Genomic DNA, 17,188 nt, shown 5'->3' with positions numbered 1-17,188 from the left:
ACCGTAATTTTTGCTGTAATGGAAGAGTAACTCTCGTCATCTTTTGCAGGGCCATGTATGTAACTTTTAAGGGAGGATTTCAGGCAGTGCTCAGTAGGGTTTAGAGCCTGGTGCCAAAAGTGGGGGCTAGCGGTGTGAACAAAAATGCCAGATGGAAGATTGTGATGAACATTTGCTGCCAAAAAAAGTGCGGGAATGTTCAAAGCAGAAGTAGAAAAAGAAGATGAGAGGATTTAGGGGGCAAGGCAAACATCTCATGAGGGATGAGTTGAGGAGAAGAGAGACACCGCCCTGTCCTTCATTGGGGTGGGGTGGTCATCTTTCAGAGCGAGGACACCTATCTGACACCCTCCGTGCTAACCGCACGTTTTCCTCACTAATTAGACCAGGGTGAGGCAGGTTTCCTCAGGGAGCTCCCCCACACCCTTCCTTGTGGGCTGTGGGCACCGAGGCCTGGGGGCCGCCCCCGCCTCCCCTTCCCCCGGCCCCCTTTGGCCGCCCCCCGCCCGGCCCCACATGGGCCGCGCCGCGCCCCGCCGCCCGCCGCCGGGCGCAACCACCTGGCTTGGGGGCGGGGGGGACCCTCCCGTCTCCGCCTCCGCCTCCTTAAAGGGGCGTGCGCCTCCCCTTTCTCCTCCCTTCCCCTCCCGGCAGCAGCTCCCCTGTTTCCCTTCCTGCCTCCTCCGGCAGCTCCGGGACCCCCGAGCCGAGCGGGGCCGAGCCGTGAGCGCGGCCGTGCGGCGGAGCGGGGCGGGCTCCTCGCTCCTTCCAGCCCCTCCCGCGGCGCTCCGCCATTTTCTCAGGCCCGCCCCGACTCCCCCGGGGGCCGGCTCAGGGGGGACGCGGGGCGCTGCTCCGCCGGCCGGGCGGCGCGTCTCGCTCCCATTTTCCCCCATTTTTTTTTTGTTTTTCCTTCCCATGGAGTGAAGGCTCCCGCAGCGATGCTGAGCTTCTTCCGGCGGACCCTGGGCCGGCGCTCGGCCCGCCGGCACGCCGAGCGGGAGCGGCTGCGGGAGGCGCAGCGCGCAGCCACACACATCCCCGCCGCCGGCGAGGCCAGGGCCGTGCTCACCTGCAGGGTGGCGCTGCTCGACGGCACCGACGTCAGCGTGGAGCTGCCGGTGGGTCCCGACACGGGGAGGGGGGGGAAAGGAGGCACCTGCGAGCCGGGCTGCCGCCAAAAATAATCATAAAAAGGCAAAAAAAGGCATAAAAAGGTGCTGGGAGAGCAGCGCTGGGAACAGAGCTGCTCGGACGGGCTGCCCGGGGAGGTGGGGGGATAAGGACGTGGTGCTTGGGGACGGGGGCTTTGTTGGGAGCGAGGTGTGAGCCGCTGCTTTGCGTTTCCAAAACTGCCTTAATATGCACGTGTCGGTGGTTAATTATATGCCTGCGCTTAATTACACACCTGTGTGCAGGCAGCAGGACAAACAGTAGCGACGGGAGCCTCCTGCCTTGCCTTTCTGCCTGCACGCGTCGGAGGCGCCTGGCGCTTGTTGGGAGCTCGGTCAGGAGGCTGTGGCGCTGCGAGGTCCCCTGGCCACTTCTGTGGGGTTTTGGCTTTAATTGCAGCTCCTTAAATGATTTTTTTCTTTCCTCTTTGATACTTTACACACCGTTCTTCAGTGTCTTCCCAAGGAAAGCCCGGCTCGGCGGTGTGCTGAGCAGCCTTGTTCACACCGAGGGCAGGGTGTAGTGCCTGCAACATCCAGAAACCCAACGGACCTGGGCTTTAGGGAACGGTTTGGCATCTCTCTCCTCCAAACAGGCATTTATGGAGGGCAGTAAAACTAATTTGTACGTCTCCGAAACAATGTAATGAACGCGTCCGGTGCTGCTTAGTGCCTGGGATGTTTGATTTGAGGCCAGGAATGCCCGCAAACACTTCGTAGCAAGAGTTACACTCAAAAAGGTACTCGAGTGTAAATTGGTGTCTCCACATAACCAGAGGAGCAATCGCTGGAGCTGGAGTTGGCTCTGTAGGCAAATTCCTGGCGCCTGTAACAACATTTCTGAGGCTTTGAGGAGCATAAATTGAACCTGAAGAGGTGTCGTGACCTCCCATCTGGACTATAAAACTTGGATCAGGGCGTAGCAGAGACTATTTTATTTCTGCAGGAAACAGTCACTTTTTTGCACTCTTCTTTTTTCTTTATAAGCCAGCAGAAAGCCTTGTCCATGAACATCTAAGTTATGAGTAACAGCAAACAAATAAGCTAAATATACATGGTTGAGTGCAATAATTACAGCATGTTGTCAGGGGCTGACATGGACTAGTTCCTTTGGTGATTAAAATACAATAAATTAAAAGTAAATGAAATGTTTCATTTCAAACTCTGGCATGTTTGTTCGCGTGTCTGACATTAATCATATTTGGGACACACAAAAAAGTGTCGGAGTGGAAGGAAGATGAAACGAAAGGTACAAAATCTTGGAAAAACATTAATTTCTAAAATGTAAAGCTGAATTAAAAATATACCTGTCTGCACATAGAGATTTATTTTTTTTTCTTTTACAAAATCTGTCCTTGAGAATAATCGGCCCCTTTGAGCTAAGATGTTTTCTGGGACTGGTCCTGTTACGCTGGCATCTATGCAGGTCTGGTTTAAATGAACTCTTGTGTTCCCAGAGAGGCTCCCTCAGGTCTGCCGACACAGTGCTGTATGGTGCTATTGTCTACCTAAGCTCTCTGAAACCATCTAACCAAAAAAAAAAAAAAAAAAAAAAAGTAAATAGCAGAAAGTGTTTCCTAAGACTGAATCATTCAGCAAACAGGTTAATTTCCAGCCAGCAAAAGAGCTGCCTTGGCACAAGGGAGAGGACAGGAGCGAGCACCTTACCTTACCTAGTACACGGCTGTGTCAATACTTTACACTGGCATTAACTTGTTGCTCCTATGGGGGAAAAAAGATGTTGCTTTTCTTACTGCGTTTGTCCTTGTTTTCTCATCCCCCTTGGCAAGAAAAACGTTTTTTGGCAGCCAGGCAGTAAGTAAAGTCAAGGAAAATCTGGGCTGAAAATAATCAGTGTAAGTTTGTTCTGTTGGTTTCCAGCTGGAGTGATTCTCCAATCTGGCTCCCCATGTGCCTCCCTGAGCGTGGGGCAGAAGCACTCAGAGGCAGCGTAAGATTTATGCTGGTGTTCAGGGCTTGTGGAGCTAAAGCCTTAGAGTGAATTTGTTACTGAGAGTATTCCAGAATTGTGGTCGTTCCTGTGATTGACTGGGCTTGGGATTGCTGAAGTTCTGCTTAAATAACGTTCCCTTTGATCCCTATTGTGGCCTTTTTTAAACCGTGTAAACTAAGCATGTTTCAGAGCCTTTTAAAGGAGCTAAGGCTGAAGTTTTTGCAAATATTGACAATGAAACAGAAGGGATGTTGTAAATGATGCAGTTGCGATGAATGTATTAAACACAGAGCCAGGGCTCGAGCAGTAACCCTGCTTTTTGTCCACTGATCTTATCTATGGTGTCTGTCAGGCCACTTAATCTGTCTGAGTTTCTATTTCTTCTGTTCTTTTTAATTACAAAAATTGCCTAACTTGAACCATTCATCAAAGCTACAGTCCTATGCAGTACATAGGCTGAATTCTTTCTGAGAATCTACTTATTTCTCAGCCATGTCAACGATTAAAGAATATCAGCGTTATGTGCGCTATTTACTGTCACTTTGGTATGTTCAAAATGGGAAGCATGAACTTCATGCGAGTTATCAGTGTTCCTTTGGGGCAGATCAAAAAGGTTTTTTTTCCCCCGCTGTCATTTCAGATTCTAACGTTGTGTTCTGTCCTGGTAGATTTCCTTGTCTACTACCACTTTTTTTGAAGCTCTGTGTTTGTCCAAACACATTCAGTGATTTTTGCCAGACTCGCAGTCATGTGTAACAAAACACTGAGAAGCTTATTTTTGTCCACAGAAAATTCTTAAAAATATATGGTGTCAGTTAACTGTGTTGCTTTTGACACTGTTCATCATTCATGCCTTTTTCTGTTATCTTGGGTTCAACTTGGACAGCAAAAAAGTCAGGTTGTGCATTGTCTTCTAAGTTTTCAAAGCCCATGGGTAGTGTTTTAACAGTGTGATTGCAGGGAGGTGAGGATTCTGTTCTGCCTCCATCCGCTATTTTACTTGCAGTGCTGTTGCCATGCAATAATACTAAAATATGTCTTTCCCCCACCGTACTTCCAGAACTCCCAAAGCTCAAAAGCCAGGGAGGATTTTTCAATCAAACGGTCTAAAACTTGGAATATTTATTGTAGCAACAGTTGATCGTTATGCTAGTCAAGTAATAGGAGGGAGAGGGAAAAGGTAGCCTGGATAAAGGGAATAAAATTGTGAAATAAATCTCATAAACGAAATTAAAGGAATACATTTGAAACATGCACCTTCTAACAAATGTGTGGATGGATTTCTGGGGAGAAACCAGGGCAGCCCCACGACAGCAAGAGATAGCGTGGGAAGCCATACTTTGTGGAACCAGGGGTTTGGGTTAAAAAAAAAATAAAAACAACAAAGCTGACCCCACATAACCCATAATTTACATAATCTTCTCATGGATAATAGAATTATATTAATTATATTCCAGTTTCTGTACACACAGCCTAAGTTTCAGGCAGAAGTTACCTGACAGAAGCTCTTTAAGGTGCAAGACCCAAATTGCAAGGATGGAGCCGTCTGAATCGTAGCAGCTTTTCACCTTAGCATCCGCCTTACTTATACATGCATGAAATTTAGTATGAAGATTACAAAATGAGATGGTTTTGTCCTTGTTATAATCAAGTGTCATTAAAACAAGGTCTTACATAAACCAGTTGAAGAGCTCTGTGGAGTAGCAGGAATTAGCTAAGCTGTTTACAATTTTGGAGTAATGCTTACAAAATAAGACTGAGAGGAGTGTATTAGTGGTGATTATTGAAAAAATATTAAGAAATCTCTCTGGACTGCCAACGAAAGTTGCCAGCAAGCTGTTAGGAGTGCCGATGGCTTTTTGTGTGGAGGGAGGCGATCTGCGTTGGTCTGACTGCAGGATCAGGGGTGTGCTGTGATAGTTGTACCCTGTGATATGTGGCTGCTTGCTTAATGTTTGTAACTGTAAATGCAAAATGTAGAGTGCTTTCTACAGGACAGATACTGGTTAAAAAGAAAATCGAGAAATGGTAAAAATGTTGGAAATACACGGTGCAACACCAAACTGAGGTGTTTGAGAGTCTGTTGGGGCAGGGATTTAATTGCTAAGCCTTAGTGCTATGCAATCAAATGTGTAACCAGAAATCACAGAATCATCGAATCATTCTCCAAAGACCTCTGAGACCATCCAGTCCAACCTTTAGCCTAGTACTGAAGTCCACCACAAACCATGCCACTAAGTTCCAGATCTGCACATTTCTTGAAGACCTCCAGGGATGGTGCCTCAACCACCTCCCTGGGCAGCCTGTTCCAGTGCCACACACCTCTTTCAGTAAGGAAATGTCTCCTAATATCCAGCCTAAACCTCCCCTGGCACAACTTGATGCCATTTCCCCTTGTCTTATCACGTGGTGCTTGGGAGAAGAGCCCAAACCCCACCTCACAGGATGTAAATGGGTTTCTGGGAGGGGATAAATAAGAGAGTTCTGGCAAAACAAGCTGACAGGTGGGAGTGTTTTGAATCTTTATCATTTTATCTGTAGGTTCAGCAAGCCTGGCCACAGTACATTAAAATCCTTCTGTGTAGTATTCGAATAACCCTGCAGTTATGATGGGTGTTGAAATCAGCTCTGTACTTCGAACACTGCCCTTGGGTCTTAACCCTCCAGTTCTCCAGCAAGCCCTGATGGCTAAAGGTGTTAACTATTGGGGCTGTTTTCATGATTGGAGTGATTTTTTTTATTTTTTATTTTTATTTATTTATTTATTTGCTTAAAGCTTACTGTTAGAGCTTTCTCTTGGCTCATTTTTGGAAGCATGTAGTTTGGGAGAAAGGGGATTTAGCTTCATAAGAAATGGAGAGGCTCATCTGATGCTCCCACACTGCTGTGATCTGCACATGTGCATGGGTGGCATCCAGGATCCCTAGTGACTGAAAGTCCTCAGTGGGCGCCCCCAGCCTCTCCGGGTGGCAAACGGTGTTTTTGAGAGGAAACTGGTAGGAACATGAACAGCAACCCTTTTTATAAGTTGGCAAAAGCCAAGAAGGGTTTTGTTCTTTAGTGGCTGCTGAAGGCAACAGCTTCTCCTAATCGCTGTTAACAAGCAGTATTAACACAATTATTTCAAGAAATCTTGTGACAGATTGGAAGTACAGCAGCAGAGACGTGAGGGCAAAGTCCCCCAGCGATGGAGCCTATTTATTTGTCGTGTTTTCAGAGTTCATCCCGTACGGGGGTCTCCTTAATGAAAGAAACAGAGGAGAAAAATCCTTCTCAGTTAAACGTTTTAGTAAATTCATTAGGTGGGCTTCTTTCTTTTTTGTTTTTCCCCAAGTATTGCACGTTGGAAGTGCTTTGCCATGATAAAAACCTGATAAAAGCCTTGAGAAGCAAGCACAAGGGGCAGACCCACAGCTGCTGGAAGCCAGCGTCACTTCATCCACACTGGCCTACACCGGCTGGGGCTGGCGCTGAGACCACTTCTTTATCAGGTAACCTTCACCTTCCAGACCCGAGAAGAAGGCAGGGGGCAGCATGAGATGTCACTGGGGTATGTTTGGGAGCATCCTTCCCATTTGGCGGAGGGCAGGGTTTACCCCAAGGTGCTCAGGAGATGTTTTGATCTCATTCCATAGCAAAACCCCTAGACGCTCTGCCCTCCAGAAGTGATATGTTTTATTTAAGTTTCCCAGCTCGGTTGTCGATTCTCCTGCTGTTCGATGTTTGCTGTTGCTTCCTATGGAGTACAGCAAACTGTATAAATCAAGTAGTCAGGTCTTAGAGCATTACAAACCCATGGGGAGCTTAATTTGTCCCCTGGAGGCAGAACCAGCCGCTGCTGGACTGCCTGTGAGCGAGTAGTTAATAGTTCGTTGTCACCACTGAGCAGCTTGAAAATATTTGTCCTGGGAGAGTAACCTGAGCCCTGCTGCAAGAGCGGGGAAAGGAAAGAGTGGAGGGCAGCAGCAGGATAAAAATGTAATTTAAATTGAATGGTGCCACTGGGGAGGTAGGGGAACTTCTCACCAGAGGATGTAGTAGGAGTGTAGCTTTGAAAACATTGGAGATTGCAGGTTTATTACATGCAAATCGGCTAATCTTCAATCGTAAAAGCTGACCAAAGCAGTGCCATTCCTGTCTGCTGGTTGCTTAAATATAAAGGAGGAGGACTTCGGTGTGCCTTTAAGAACTTGAACTTAACGTTAAAGAGTGTGTGAAACTTGTGCTGACTTCCACCGAATACAGCAACCGCGGCTCCAGGTCGTATGCAAAGCACCACGTAATGAGTTCTGTGCTGACAGCCCTGCTGATTTACGGCATGGAACAGCCAGCAGCCCTGGAAACCTTTCCGCTGCTGCTCCAGTGCTGTGCTTCAGGGACTTTGTGCTACATCAGTCATCCTGGGTCCGCTTTTGGTGGCCCCTGAGTCCTTTGCTGAGGTTGCCAGAAGGGCGATCTCCTCCGGCAGGGGAAGCCACCCACGGGTGGGTGCACACGGGCGTGTTTTGGTGTTGGCAGCCCGAGACGGCACGTGCAGAAATCCCAGTCCGAGCCCAGCTGCTTCATTGTTCGTCCCTGAGAGGGTTATATATAAATCTTGGGATTTAGCTGAGCTAATGGGTTAATTACAGTTTTAAGAAAAGACTTACTGAAGAATTGGGAAGAATCTAAAATGTTTTGTGCAACAAGGTGGAGGTTTTCTTCTACCTTTAAATCAGGTGCAAAATAAAGCCTTTTCCTAGTTTTGCTCTTGCAAATGCTGAATCAATTCCACTTCTATTTACATGTTATTTGCTCAGGAAGAAAACATCCCATGCTGAGAGAAAGTATCAACAGCTCACTGCCTTGCTCTTTGCAGAAATCTGTCACTGTCTCAAATAGTGGAAGAAATGCATTTTATATGTAGGTGATTTGCCTTAAGGCTGCTGCTGGGAGAGTCTTGCTGCTGTCTAATGGAAATGCTGCTGCCTAAAAAGTGCTTTTTCCTTGAAGCCAACAGAAAAACTTGCCCTGAATGAGTCTGGTGAGGTCTGCATCCCAGCATTCTCGTTGTACGGTGTTTTGAAGAAACTGCGTGTGAAGTTGGCAGCTGATCTCATTGCTTTCCTCTTCCCCCTCCTTCTCCAAGACTTGGAAATAAATAACTGCAAGAGAACTTGTTTAGGAAGATTGGGTTTGCAGACTTTTCTGCAATTTTACTTAGGGCTATGAAATGTCATTCTGGATTTAAGTGAAGCACAGGGTAAAGCAGTGACTGTGATTACCAGATTAAATATAAAACACTTGAAGATCAGAGCAGAGGAAGGAAGCAAATTATGTATTCCTCTTTTCTTACATCATTATAATTCAGTGATTGAACTCGATTATTTCTGAGAATAAGAATTCTGGCTTATTCTTGAAAATCCTTTTGTAAACTATGGGTATCTTGGAGCATTGTCTGTGTTGGTGTTCAGACACTAGGGTAAAGCATTCTGTTCAGTTCACTTCGGAAGTTCTTCCCATATGGTCAAGAATCTTGAGGGGTGGATGAAATCTGCCCATTAATGGCATACTATAGAATATGCTTAGAAAGCCCATTTCTGAAGTTGTGAATGTATAAATATTAGATAAAAGACTGAAGGATGCTATGGAAATACAAAAATTGTTTAACTCCTTGCAGAAAGGATTTATGCTTACTCTGCATTTCTTTAGATGTAAAAATAATTATTTTCTGCACTGGGGCTTGTACTCTGAGTCCTTAATTTATTCATGTATTTGTATTACTTTTAGGCATTTCAAGTGTTAGAGTTAAGCTTTTCTTTCAGTGTATTATTGTGAAGGAGTTCATAGCATGAAAAATGTATGTTGTATAGAAGCTGCTCGGTGTTATTTACATGCTTTCTCTTCGAAAACATCAGATTAATTTTTTACATCACCACTGTAAAAATTATGTTTGCTTGGGACCAGAGCTAAGTTTTTTTCATGAATTATGTATGAACAAATGCGGTGGCTTTTTGCACCTACAAGCTGAGCTTTATGTAAATGCCTTATCTAAGGGCTGTTTGTTAAAGTTCCTTGCCCCAGACAGTTTCCTGGCAGTCGCTAAAAGCACCTGCTAATGGAATGCTGCAGCCCGATGCTGTGTGCTTTCCTACCCACTTCAGCACTGGTGAATTGCCTAGTTAGCAAACAGTAGCCATTTCTGGGGCAATTCACCCTGAAAATTTTCCACTGTATTAGTTACTGTCAATTATGCTAGCTATGATTCCAGTCCTATTGAACTTTGTGGATAAGGAAAGCCTAAAAGGGACAATAATGAAGTGATGTTCTGACACTTTCAGCCTTGTGCAAGGTAATGTGGATGTTTTTCAAAAAAGGTTATTCTGTATGCTCCTTGTGGGGTGTACATTTGTCATTCACAAAAACAAGAAATACAAGAAAAAATCATTTACAGGTTGTATTGTCAAAAACTTAATTTTGGAGTCCTCTTACTTCTGGAATTGCAATGAATAGAAGAGAAGGTAGATGCTACAGTAGATACACCTGCTAAGTATTAAATCCTTTTGTATTTTCAGAAAAAAGCCAAAGGCCAGCTCCTGTTTGAGCAGATCATGTATCATCTGGACCTTATAGAAAGCGACTACTTTGGATTAAGGTTCATGGATTCCGCACAAGTGGCGGTGAGTAGCAGTCAGTCTAAATGTTAAATCTTAATATTGACAAAATGCTAAAAGAAAGCTTTCTTTTTCTTGATTTATGGTCTGTGCAGAAGCTATCTGTTTTATTAAAGTGAACCCAAGTTTAACTCAACATTCTTTTGAGCAAAAGTCATCTTGTTCACGTCTGCTTGGGAAATAGTCTTAGCGAGCAGGGTACCTACTTGATTTGCTCAAATTGGTTGTGAGTCAGCTCCGCGATGAGGAGTTTTTGAGAGGGATATGGTTGTGTTTGCGAGTACCAGACAGTTTGCTTTGAGAGCAAACACTTTTGAAAACAGCAGCAGGGCAGTGTTTGTCAGGAGTATCCACAGTTCTTTCACTTGCAGTTGTAGTTTCATGTGGGTGATGCTTCTGGCTGAGCACTTAGTCCTGCCTAGAAGGTTAGCTGCATGTTTACTTCCTGTTTCTTTCTTCTTTTGTGTTCAGGTGGAATGCTAGAAAGTCTTTGTGTATCTATGCATATTTGTAAGCCTCATGGCTTCTTTTCAGAATTTCTGGGATGAGTTTAGTGTTTAGCATGTAATTGTAGAGCACGTTTCTCTTTTGAGGAAATAATTTAACTGTTCAGAATCTGACACACACTTCATGACTAGCAGGACTCCAGCTGCTGCTGGGTTGCAGTTCTAGTAGTGAAAATGGTCTTAAACCTTTTGCAGAACAGAGGAGGAAAACACATTTTACTTCTTAGGATTTGGATACTGGGTTCTTTAAACATGTTCTTGAAACAAGTTGTGAAGGGAAACAATTGTCATTTTCATGTGATTTCTATGTTCGTTGCTAGTCTGATGGTTAGGAGGAGCTACTTTTCCCTGCACTAGGAGGCCAGAGGTGGCAGAAGGAGGTATTTTCAAGGTTGTTCACAGTGTACCAGGTATGATCTGAATCCTGGTTAAGCTAAAGGAACAAAAAAATGTTAATTTGAGTGGCTCTGATTCAGGCTGACATTGAACAGCACAGCATGGCCAGTGATGGGAAATGTGAAGGTAGCTGATAACTTGTTGGGCTTTTGGCTTTCCCTTTAGCCATACTGCATGTTTCTCATAAGGAGACATGGATCGTTTAACAGGTGGCAGATTCCTAAGTCACATGTTCAGATTGCAAGCATCAAATACTTGCTATTCCTACTGAAGTTGTAGAGCATAATTTTGTTACTCTAGCAGTTACTTTGTGTACTGCAGTGCTTAATACTGAAAATGGTCATATAACATTGCCACTGAGTATGCAGCCATTAATTGACATGAGACACAGATTTAGCCTCATTATTGTAATTAAAAGCAACATCAACAAAAACTTGTTTACTCTTCCGTTTTATTTTTTATTTTTTATTTTTATTTATTTATTTTTAATTTCTGAAGAAGCAAACTGTTTTAGTAGTGATTTCCAGTGCTCTGTCCGGTGTGTTGTCTGTATTGCTTCTTGTTTTAGTGAACTTTATCTCTGGATTTCAGGAGTAGGCTGTGTTGAACAAACTCTTGTCAAAATGTAAACTTAAAGGATCTTTTTGCCAGGTCCACTTGAATTCCTTTTTAATCACTTGGAATCAATCTTAAGTTTCCTGTTGTCTGTGTGTGTCCATGCGCGTGTTGTTTTTTTCCCTTCCTTCCCCTCCATTCGAAAGCAGTTGTCTCCCTTCTTCCAGCACACCCATGCCATCCAAACCAGGCTCCTGTAGGCAGTGCTGGTAAAGAGCTGAGCAGAGTAAATCGCTGTCAGTGCCTGTCTCGGGCCTCTCAGCTGCCTTGTGCTGGAATGTGGAGGAGATGAGAGAAAACAGAAGGGATGAGGCAGGCGTGCACAGGCAGTCCTGCAGCCTACAAAAGGCTCTCTCTGCTGTTCCTGTGTCTAAATCACCTGCAAGTCTCAGGTGGAGAGATCGTATATTTTTAGGGTGGAGGAAGGAGCAAGTCACTTGTCTCTGAGAGCAAGTGAGTTTGTGGAGTAGGAAGAGAGGTGGTATCATTTTCTTAAAGAAACAAAAAAATGTTCAACTCCATTTCACTGGCGTTGTAAGCAAAGTAGACAAATATTTGCTTCATTCCTCCTGAGGTTCCTGCTTTATTTAAAAAATACATTAGATAACATTTCAAATAGCTGTCTGTAGCAGCTCTGTTTCAGTAACTATTAAGAGCATTTCCAGGTGCACGCACCACAGCACTCGATGGTTCAGTTGTTCTGGTCTGCACCTAATGTATCAGCCACTGCGTGCCCTGGCTGCGTTACAGGTCGGCTTTATGCACTCCCTGCAGCAGGCAGGGCTGCTCCGAGGACAGGAACGTGTTTGCACTTGGCATTGCAACCTGAAAATACCGGTTCTTTCTCATACCCCTGTTGCTTTTCTGTCCTACTTGGGGCCCGCTGTAAACTTCATGGCACGTAGTTGAACGAAAGGTGTGTTGCTAATTGTATAATTCATCTGCATTAGTTTCAAGGTGACATTTGGGATCGGCCTAATGAGGTGGTGTTACCTGGGCAGTGTGAAGCACCCGGGACACGGTGTGCGAGGTGGTTTGTTCTGGCTGCTCAGCCAGCGCTGTGGTGTTGAACAGGGTGCTGTGTTCCCTGTGAACCGAGTCACCTCCTTCAGAGGAGGGAGCTGTTTGTGTATTCACAGCACTGCAAAGCAGGTCCCTACCACTAGCTGGATGTCAGTTTCCCAGCTGTATTTTCTGGTATGAACACTTCAGCAGTGAGAATATATGATGTTAGGAAGTATGGCATCTACAGGTAGGTGTTTCTCTCAACCTGCCACCTCTAGCTTATTTTTCACATGCTGTTATAAGCAGTGTAAGTGAAGCCACTACTTTGTCTTCAGAGAGTTAGCCTCTACATCTAGTATATAGCTTATCATTAGTATTAGTAGGTGAGGCAGTGACTTCTGTCCTCCCGTGCAGCAATTGCTAAATAAATGTCAGCTGTGAATAGGTTTTGGACAGTTGGGTGGAGCTGACCCTATGTTCAGACACAGACAGCGTTGCTGTTACTTACTATGCTTGAGTGACCTAAAGAAATGACTGAAAGACAGCAGTATTTATTTTGTCTCTCCTCGCCACACCGGAGTGATCACAAGCAGCAGAGTCAGAAAGCTGAGTTACAATTTATGCCTCTCTGGCACACAGTCACTGGCCAACTACTAATGTGCCAACAGTTTTGTTTGTTTGGACAGGGTGACAATTTTAGTGATTTGAGTAGCTTGTCTATACTTCTTTTTTTTATTTTTTTATTTTTCCTCCAAGTAGATAATACTTTCTGGAAGATTGGCTTTAGATAAGGTACTTCAGGATATTTCTGGTGCTAACTTTTTGCATTACAAAGTTTTTACATTACAAACAGTATCTTCAACAAGCCCTAAGAACTATGAATCGTGAAATATCTGGACTGGATTAGATTATATTGTTTTGAGCATGTTGCAATAGCAAATAGTTCATCTTCACAAATGAATATGTTGTGGGGTTTTTGTGAGATTTTGTTATTGATGATTCAATGAGAGTAATTTGTTTTTCAGCATTGGTTGGACAACACAAAAAGCATTAAAAAGCAAGTGAAAAGTAAGTGTCTTTTCCATTTTCTCTTTGGATCTCACATTGAGCATAGAGGAGGCACAGAGCTGAAGTGGTGGGGAGGAAGGGACTGTGTGCTCTGTGAGGGGTAACGTAGGCACTGAAACCCCAACCCAGCATGCTGCTGCTGATTGCTTAATGACCTCTTTCCTCTGCAGTTCGTATTACTTTCATCTAATGTCCTTAATGAGCCATGTTAGAGGCTCATTAATTATAGTTTAAATAGAGACAAGGCAGCTGAAGATGCTTTAGCATCACAGATCTTTATTCTGCCTATAGGAAAAGTTGTCGTGGAGCCTCCATCCCTTGAAGTGGTTCAGAATGCCCTGATCTGTTTGTGTTTGTCCCTCAAGTCATTACTCGCTATGCAAGCATTCATTGTGGCCTGTTTGGTTCAGTGGTCCGTGCTTGGGTAATCTGTGACATCAACTGATTTTGCTCAGAAGCTTCCTTGCTATCTGATGTGGGAAGTCTTCGGGGATTTGTGGTGCTTTATTAGCAAAACAAAAATTTTGGAAGCACAGTCAGAGAAAATTCCTCCTGTCAAATGCAAGAATCAACAGAGAGAGCTGCACATTTTTAAGAACTGTTAAACCATCCTTTTGCTGGGTTAACTCTCTGGTTTCTGGAAAAAAAAAAAAAAAAAAAAAAAAAAGATTCTTGCCCAAAAGGGTCTATTATATACCCCTAAAATATGAAAATATGTCTAAAATTCAGTGGAATATGCATGCCAAAGTTGTCAACAGTGGGCTTTTCCCAGAGCTCTGGAAAGGCATTACAGACACCAACAGAGTACCTAGGGATTTGAATGACTGCAGAGCCAAGATCCACAGCTCTCTTGGTGATGGATGGAGTCCTTAAATGTGAGGATTAACCTAGATTTATGTGCTCTTGGCAAGACAGATCAACTTCATGTGATACATCTGTTGGGTTGACTTGTAAAATAAATATAAAACTATTTTGTGCATCTGTTTAAGTGTATGTTCATCCTGATGTTTTTCATGCATTTTCCTGCTACAAATTGATTCCTGCCTAAGACCTTGTGGTAGGATAGGGCCAATTTCAGTCAATGTTTGTGATGTGATTCTGTGTAATAAAATAAGTCTGGTCCAGTAGCTGTTGCTGCTGTCTCAAATGAATTCTTCTTTGCAGTTGGCCCACCGTATTGTCTGCATTTTCGTGTAAAGTTTTACTCATCAGAGCCCAACAATCTGCGTGAAGAGCTAACAAGGTAAGAGGAATTTTGTGATAGAGACAGTCATGTGCTCAAATAAGGCCAGGAAAATGTTTCTGTACTATTTATTTAAACAGTTTTGAAGCATTTCGGAGAATTCCTTAAAGCTGGTTGCTTACCTGACTGTTTATACATGTATCTAATGTAGCTCTTATGAAATAAATGAGATGTATTTTAAAAAGATGCAAATATTTACTGTATTAGTTGATGCACTGTTTTTCATTATGCAGCTCTGGCAACTGATCTGTATGTATACAATGGACAGAATTTTTACTGAACTGCCATAATTTTTCTTTCTTTATTCTGCTTTCAATGTATTTAGTTTAAGCTCTATGCAGTCATCCTGTCTTTCTAAGCAGAAAAGCATTGAATTGCAATTTAGGGCTTTTCTTTGGCAAAAAATAAGTTTAGTTAAGTTTCATTACATCTGTGATATTTTGCTAAGGGTTATGCGAAGAGAAAAACTATTTTACCACTATGTTTTGATGTGGGTTGACAGTACTGTTTGCGTAGGATTGTATTATCAGGTAAGCAGCAGTTTCTCTTGTTAAAAGTGTTTTGCATACCGTTCATAATGCTGCATTTCATGTTGGACTGAGACATATTTGGGGTGCTTTGAAAGAGAACACAATTTACCATCTGTCAGCTGTATAAATCTGTTGTAAAAGACAACATTTCTTTGCATTGTTGTCACCACTGCTGATGATCCATTTTGGAGAGAAAACAAATTTATGTTTTCTTGTCAGATGTAGACACTTCATACCCTCAGCCATTTGTAAGAGTGTGAAGTGCATTTGTTTTTGTTTTTTTTTAGGTTTATCTGTGTGAATCTTCGATCTGCACTTTAGCCAAATCCCTAGGAGTGCTACCAGGAGGATTATAGTAGCATTACCCTGTGCAGCCATATGTACTCTGAGCAGCTTCATGCTTGCAAGTGATAACAGTGCTATAACTGTTTTAATTCTCTCTTGGCAACCTGGGAAGAATATTTTACCCATGATACATGTTCCTGAATCAACAGCTGACTGTCTTTGAAAATCATAGTAATAGAAAAAGTTCAGACCTCTGTCTGCCTACCAGCGTGAAACGTTTTCATCCACCTTGACTGAGCTCTGCCAGTCAGACCTTGCTGTGCAGGTTTTAGCATGGCAGAATTGAAACCTGAGGGCTTCTAAACCCTGTCTGTCTGCTTAGCTAATCCTCCAGACTAGGAGTGCAGCAAGTCTTTCCTCTGTCTCGAGACTATTTTACAAAGAAGCGGTGGGAAAGGGAGCTCTGTTACAGGTTACAGATGTCGCAGTGGTTTTCCAAGGGTTCTGCCTTTCCTTTGTGTGGCAGGACACCCAGCTGGAGGCCTTTGTCAGCTTCCACAGGTGCAGATCTCTCATGTTTTCTGCCAGTTTCCCATCCGTCAGATGCCACCAGCCAGAGGTCATGCAGCACAGCCCGAGCATGGGAAGTATGCTCGAACAGTTTGCAGGTGGTGTGTGGCTGATAAGCACAGGTTGGTCGCACCCACTCCATACAGGAAGCCTGTGCTCATTCTTTTCATATCCATGGTCAGTACTGAACAAATGCATTCCGCATCTAGAGGCCAGCTTTGGGTGATGAATGCTTTGACAAAGCATTCATGGATTTCGAAGGGACCTGTAGGAAAAATGCCTGTATGCATTTCATGCCCGTGTATGTTACTACAAAGAGACATAGGCACATGTGGTCTTGGTGAACATCAGAGTTGAAAGAGAACCATCTTTGGCTGTGTGTGAGGCTCCTCTTCATCTGCAGTGCAATTCAAATCAGGTGCCATGGCTGAAGTCAGCCCTATAGCTGATAAGGCGACCTCTGTTGTGAAGGGAAAGCTGTGTGCCACAACAGAGCAGGAGGGATGCGCTTTGTGGGTACTGGATCAGAAGGCTAGGTGCTGCACACCAGTGGGGGATACGTGCTTTTTGTTTAATGCCTGCAAATTTCTAAGCAAGAAGAGGAATTCTAAATAAACAAGGCAGTGATGGAAATCTGGCTCTGAAGAATCAATTGTCTGAGAAGGCTGCAGCCTACTGGTTATTTTTTTGTCACTTTGCAGCCAGCTTTCTGGGTAGGATTTTTAACCAGCCAATCTGTATCATGAATGTTTATTTTTGAGAGACTTTAAGTATTCATTCTCTAATGAGATCAATGTCTATGGGTAATGAAGAAAATGTAGAAGATGCAAGTTGTTCTTTGGAAGGGACCTAAGGTCAATAAGCAACTAAACTGTTCTACACAGATCACCTCGTTCCACTGCCTGAGCACTTCAGGGCTAACCAAAAGTAAAAGCGTGTCATTGAGGGCATTGCCCAAACATCTCTTGAACACTGACAAGACCATCAACCACCTCACTCAGAAGCCTGTTCCAATGTCTGACCACCCTGACAGAGAACAAATTTTACCCAGTATCCAGTCTGAACCTCCCATGGCTCATGCTGAGCCAGCACTCCCAGATCTCTTTCTGTAGGTCTGCCCATGTAGGATCCTGGGGTTATAAATGAGACTTATTTAGGTATTCTGTTTCTTTTTCCATGCAGCACTGTAGT

At 43.9% G+C, this 17,188-nt stretch overlaps 1 protein-coding gene across 3 annotated transcripts in view; it reads left to right on the top strand.

The window, feature by feature from the left end:
* Window positions 1-850: 850 nt before the first annotated feature.
* The window catches only part of EPB41L5 (erythrocyte membrane protein band 4.1 like 5), a 51,969-nt gene continuing 35,631 nt past the window's right edge, over window positions 851-17,188 (top strand). For all 3 annotated transcript variants that reach the window (XM_032190142.1, XM_032190144.1, XM_032190141.1), the window contains exons 1-4: window positions 851-1,121; window positions 9,681-9,785; window positions 13,327-13,369; window positions 14,534-14,612. In XM_032190142.1, coding sequence (XP_032046033.1) covers window positions 942-1,121; window positions 9,681-9,785; window positions 13,327-13,369; window positions 14,534-14,612 — 407 coding nt within the window. In that variant the 5' untranslated portion in view covers window positions 851-941. The remainder of the gene's footprint in view (window positions 1,122-9,680; window positions 9,786-13,326; window positions 13,370-14,533; window positions 14,613-17,188) is intronic.

This window comes from Aythya fuligula, chromosome 6, assembly GCF_009819795.1.
Source record: "Aythya fuligula isolate bAytFul2 chromosome 6, bAytFul2.pri, whole genome shotgun sequence".
In the NCBI taxonomy this organism is placed as follows: Eukaryota; Metazoa; Chordata; class Aves; order Anseriformes; family Anatidae; genus Aythya; species Aythya fuligula.
The sequence above is the reverse complement of the archived record's forward strand: the minus strand, read 5'-3'. Positions and strand labels throughout refer to the sequence as shown.